General features: G+C 36.2%; 1 protein-coding gene across 1 annotated transcript; it reads right to left on the minus strand.

Moving 5' to 3' along the window:
- Window positions 1-3,956: 3,956 nt before the first annotated feature.
- Window positions 3,957-4,759, minus strand: LOC126736143 (uncharacterized). The gene is made up of 3 exons (XM_050440372.1): window positions 4,443-4,759; window positions 4,053-4,381; window positions 3,957-3,997 (listed from the first exon to the last, which is right to left on the minus strand). Exons 1-3 carry the CDS (start codon window positions 4,757-4,759, stop codon window positions 3,957-3,959), a joined length of 687 nt encoding a protein of 228 aa, XP_050296329.1.
- Window positions 4,760-4,972: the final 213 nt, after the last annotated feature.

The following is a 4,972-nucleotide window of genomic DNA, read 5'->3' on the forward strand; positions in this document are numbered from 1 at the left end:
AAAATAATAAACGAGCCAATGTTTTTTTTTTAATTTTTTTTAAATGAGATAAGTACGCCATTTATTCAAAGACCAGAAAATGTCGATGTAAGTCATTTAATTTAAAAAAATACATGTTCCTAAAAATACAGTGGTGTCCTAAAAAATTCTTTTACAAAGTATTTCTTATTTATTAACGTTTATTTCTTTTTTGTTATTCTTAAGATAAAAACTAAACATAAAAAAAACTAAAAAAATAATGTAAACCAATTCTATTGTACCTGACTTATTTATCGGAATATTGCATTTTTGCATTTTTGAACGCATTAATGTTACAAACGTTGCTATACTCCAAATTTAGCAAATACCTATCATTTAAACCTAATCTTTGTCAACATATTCATCCTTTATTTGATAATATTTTTTTTATTTTTGAATTTTTTGGTAACTTTTAAATTACGTCAAAATATGGAGTTTACTTTTATTGAGTATGCAGATATGCATCTTATGTATGGTCTGGCGTCTTGCAATGCATTGGAAGCAAAAAGATTGTACGAAGAAAGATTTCCCAATCGCATTATTCGGGATCACAAAACATTTCAACGTGTTGATCAACGTCTAAGGGAAACTGGTAGGTTTCTGTTTTCCACTTAATGAGGTAATACTATTAAATTTCCTTAATGCAATTTTAGGATGTTTTGAAAAAAAAAGAATAATGGTGGTCGGAGGAGAACAGCACGTACAGTGCAATTGGAAGAAAATATTTTAGACGCTGTAGCTGACACTCCTACAACGAGTATTCGAAAATTAGCTGCTCAGCTTCATTCGTCCAAAACAATTGTACATATGGTACTTCAAGAACAACTATTGTACCCATATCACTTACAAAAAGTGCATGAACTACTGCCCAGAGATTTTGCTCCTATAATACACTTCACAAACTGGCTGTTAGATCAGCAGCGAAATAACCCTAACTTTATCAGCACGATTCTTTTTACGGATGAAGCAGGGTTTACCAAAAATGGAATTGAAAACTTACATAACTCGCATGTATGGGCTGATGAAAATCCCCGTGATACTATTATTTCTCATCATCAACATCAATTCCAATCAATAAATATCTGGGCAGAAATTATTGGCAATTTTTTGATTGGGCCATTTCAACTGCCACCACGTTTAAACGGAGCACTTTATTTGGAGTTCCTCCAGAACAATCTTCCAGATTTATTAGAAGATTTGCCCCTTGCAACCCGCCGAGATATGTATTTTATGCATGATGGAGCCCCACCCCATTTTAGCCTTGCTGTAAGACACCACTTAAATAATACTTTTGAAAACCGTTGGATAGGTAGAGGGGACCTGTTGCTTGGCCTCCTCGGTCTCCCGATCTAACGCCATTAGATTTTTATCTATGGGGTCACCTCAAAACCTTGGTGTATTCCACCCCAGTCGATACTCGGGAAGAACTGCTCCAAAGAATAACATTTCATTGTGATAATATAAAAAACAATCTTGGGTTATTGGGGCGAGTGCAGCAGTCCTCGATTCGTCGTGCCCGCGAATCTGTTAGAGTTCACGGAGCCCACGTCGAACCTACTTATGAAGTTTTTAATAATTAATTGTTTATTGCTCGTATTGAAGAATTTAACTTTTGTTTACAGATTTGGTTTTTGGCATTTTTTTGTAAGTTGTTTTTTCTAATTTAAAACATACACTCATCATAGGTTTTTTTTTATTATTTTGTCAAATTATTTTTTAGGACACCACTGTATTTTAAGGAACATGTATTATTTTAAATTAAATGATTTACATCGAAATTTCTCTGTTCTTTAAATAACTAGCGTACTTATCTCATTGAAGAAAAAAAAAAAACATTGGCTCGTTTATTATATTTTTCTCCAAAACGGTTCTTTTATCGATAATGAACAAGAGTACCTTTTTTTAGCCTAGGGTTTAAGGTATCCAAATTTATTTTTTTTAGACTTTAACATACAGGGTGTTAAAAATATACGCATTAAAATGTACAACCTAGTCCGCCCCTGGTAAAGTAAACAAGGTAAATGTATTTTAAGGATGTCATTTTAAGAGGTCCCTAATAGTGTTCATCACCTAAAATTTTTATTAAATTCTACCGGGTATTGGTAAGGCCTGTAGGAATTTTTTTATAGGAACGTTCGATATTATTTTTCGATGTTCTACCTGAATCCGAGAGATTTCCCACATCCATCCACACAGGGACACCCTGTATAAAAGGGCGACCACAATTTGCAATAACAGACGACCTTAAGATGGAGATAGAATATATCACCAAGGACCTTCAACAAAATGGGTACCCACCAAAATTGATCAAAACAACAATCATGAAAGTAGTGGTAACAAAAAAGAAGAAAACCACAAGATCCAGAGTAATCCTCAGAATTTTTAATGTTTAACAATTTCGTAAAACAGGGAAACCTCAGAAAAAATTAGGAGAATCGCTAGGAAGTTCAACATAGTAAAGTAAGTAACATAGTATAGTAAAACTGCCTTTAAGTCTAATAACCATACGAGGTTTAGTGTCGAAGACCAAATCAGAAAGCCTAGTGGACACCAAAAACTGTATATATCATGTGAATGCGGGGACTCAGACTTTAGTGAAAGAAAACGACCCGTGGATGTTAAGAAAAAGGAGCACCAAAAGTGGACCCGAGCATGAAAAGTTTTGATCAGGAATTGCAGAACACGCTTGGTCTAACGGCCACAACATACATTAGGCACAAGCAAAAAATCTATGTAAAGAACAGCACTGGAAAAAAAGAAAATTTCTTGAAGCAACGTACATCGCGCAAAATCAAGGAATTTTCAGCCAGCCCAGTGTTGAAATTTCCAACATCTGGAAACCTATACTGTTAGGATTTTGCACGATATAATGCATTTCACGCATGACCAAAAGTTCCACATGACTACGCACATCATACAGCTGTTGTTAGTTTACACTTGATAGTGGTTGGAGATACACACCAACCGAAACGTCGTATTAAATTTAAAAATTTAATTTAAGGCATTGCAAGTTTGAACATTTAGTTATTACTGCTACCTTCAAAACTACTAATTTCTAACTGTATCATCCATAAATTAATTTTATTACAATTTTCTAAATGGCCTGAATCACTAAGCAATTCGGTCGCCCCCGAGAAACTGAGAATATGTGGGCAAGGCTAATATTATTAGTTCTATCAATTTATTGTCACGACTAAATGTCCACACTTATCTGCATCAATCGTATCCAAAGTAGAACGAAAGAAGAAATATCGCTACTAGCTGTCGACTGTATAACTGGGCATCAAATTCTTCGAATTTGAAATCATTGGAATCATTATTTTTAATAGGGTCTTTACAAAAAATATTGCTACACTCTAGACGAGTTAATAATAAAGTTTTTCAAATGGCTCATTGTTTAAATATTAGACTAATTGAAACTCCTTATTAGCAATTAAACTAAAGTATATTAGTAATATTTAGTGGTAATTACAGAAATAAATAAATGATCATATTGATCACATAACAAAAGTATTGTTCAAACTCTGATTACCAGTAATGAGGAAGCTACTACAGTACAGAAGCGTGAAAACTTACAGTCCCGAATATTAAATTATGTAGGTTTTGTAGTCACCAGACGAGAGATCCTATACTCTTAAACACCAAAATAATACACTCGTTAACGGGTAACAATACTTTATTGTACCAATCGTACAAGAAAACAGCTACATAGCTTAGACACGTGGAAGTCAACGACTTTTACAACCAGTCTCTGTCACGACTCAGGTGCAACCTAATCCGCCATAATGGATCGAATACATCCTGACAATTGACAGCCTCCCCTCCACTCTCGGAGTGAGTGAGAGGGCGATACAAGTCCCCACACACTCCCCTCCTAGTGTGAACGTTACAATTCAACAAAGTCACAAACATTATATAATATGCCAAGATTAATAAAATTATGCATTAGCAACATTAGAATAACACAAAGTTACAAACACTATAATATGCAAAAATTAAAATTATAATTAAAATTATGTATTTGAAAATCTCACTTGCTTTACGAGCATAAGTTTTTAAAACCTTTTTAACCATTGGTACTGGCAAATCGCCAGGACCGTCCAAGTCGTGGGTTGCAGCCAAACTGGATGAGGTGACTGGCGAATTGCCAGCACCATTCAAGTCCTGGGTTCCAGCTAGACTCGAAGGGGTGGTTAAAGGAGGGTCGCTATCAAGTGTATCAGCTAACAAGTTTTCAGACATGAGATATGCCGGCTTAAGTAGCTCAACCGAGACGCTTTTCGTTTTCCCGTTGATATCGATATCAAACACCCTATCGGACGGTCTTTTAACAACCTTGTAAGGTATAAGTTCGTTCGAGTGTCTTCGCAACAACATTGCGTAAGAAAATATGGGAGCATTCATATAAATTTTTAAAAACAAACGCGCGCCTCTTGTGGTTATGTGTGACTGGAACAGGCCTGACAAGTCGCATAAACTCACGGAACTCCTCAATGAATGTGCGAGGATCAGGAGTAAAATCCCCTTCAAGAAAGAATTCGCCAGGCATGCGAAGTGTTGTGCCAAACAAGAATTCGGCAGGCGATGCCTCGGTGTCAGCACGAACATGAGAGCGCAACCCTAAAAGAACCGTGGATAAGGTCCGCGTCCAATTCTTGTCATTGTGACACTTCAAAGCGGCTTTAAGGCAACGATGCCAACGCTCGATCATTCCGTTTGCCGCGGGGTGGTAAGCAGTCATATGGATGTGTTGAGTGCCATAAGGCTAAGTAAGGCTTTAAATAAGGTGGCTTCAAACTCAAGACCCTGGTCAGAGGTAATAACTTTGGGAGACCCATAACGAGAGACCCATGTATCATAAAAGGCCCGCGAAACAGTTTGGGCAGATTTATCCGGGATTGGAATGGCCTCTACCCAACGGGAGAACCGATCAATCATTGTCAAAATATAATGG

This window comes from Anthonomus grandis, chromosome 5, assembly GCF_022605725.1.
Source record: "Anthonomus grandis grandis chromosome 5, icAntGran1.3, whole genome shotgun sequence".
NCBI lineage: Eukaryota > Metazoa > Arthropoda > Insecta > Coleoptera > Curculionidae > Anthonomus > Anthonomus grandis.

What these genes read in the sequence shown, in the direction of transcription:
- LOC126736143 (XM_050440372.1), bottom strand. Translation starts at nt 4,759, where the DNA reads ATGACTGCTTACCACCCCGCGGCAAACGGAATGATCGAGCGTTGGCAT. An exon ending in CATAACCACAAGAGGCGCGC is followed by an intron (nt 4,382 to 4,442) that starts GTTTGTTTTTAA and finishes GTTGTTGCGAAG; the next exon opens with ACACTCGAACGAACTTATAC. An exon ending in AACTTATGCTCGTAAAGCAA is followed by an intron (nt 3,998 to 4,052) that starts GTGAGATTTTCA and finishes TGCATATTATAG; the next exon opens with TGTTTGTAACTTTGTGTTAT.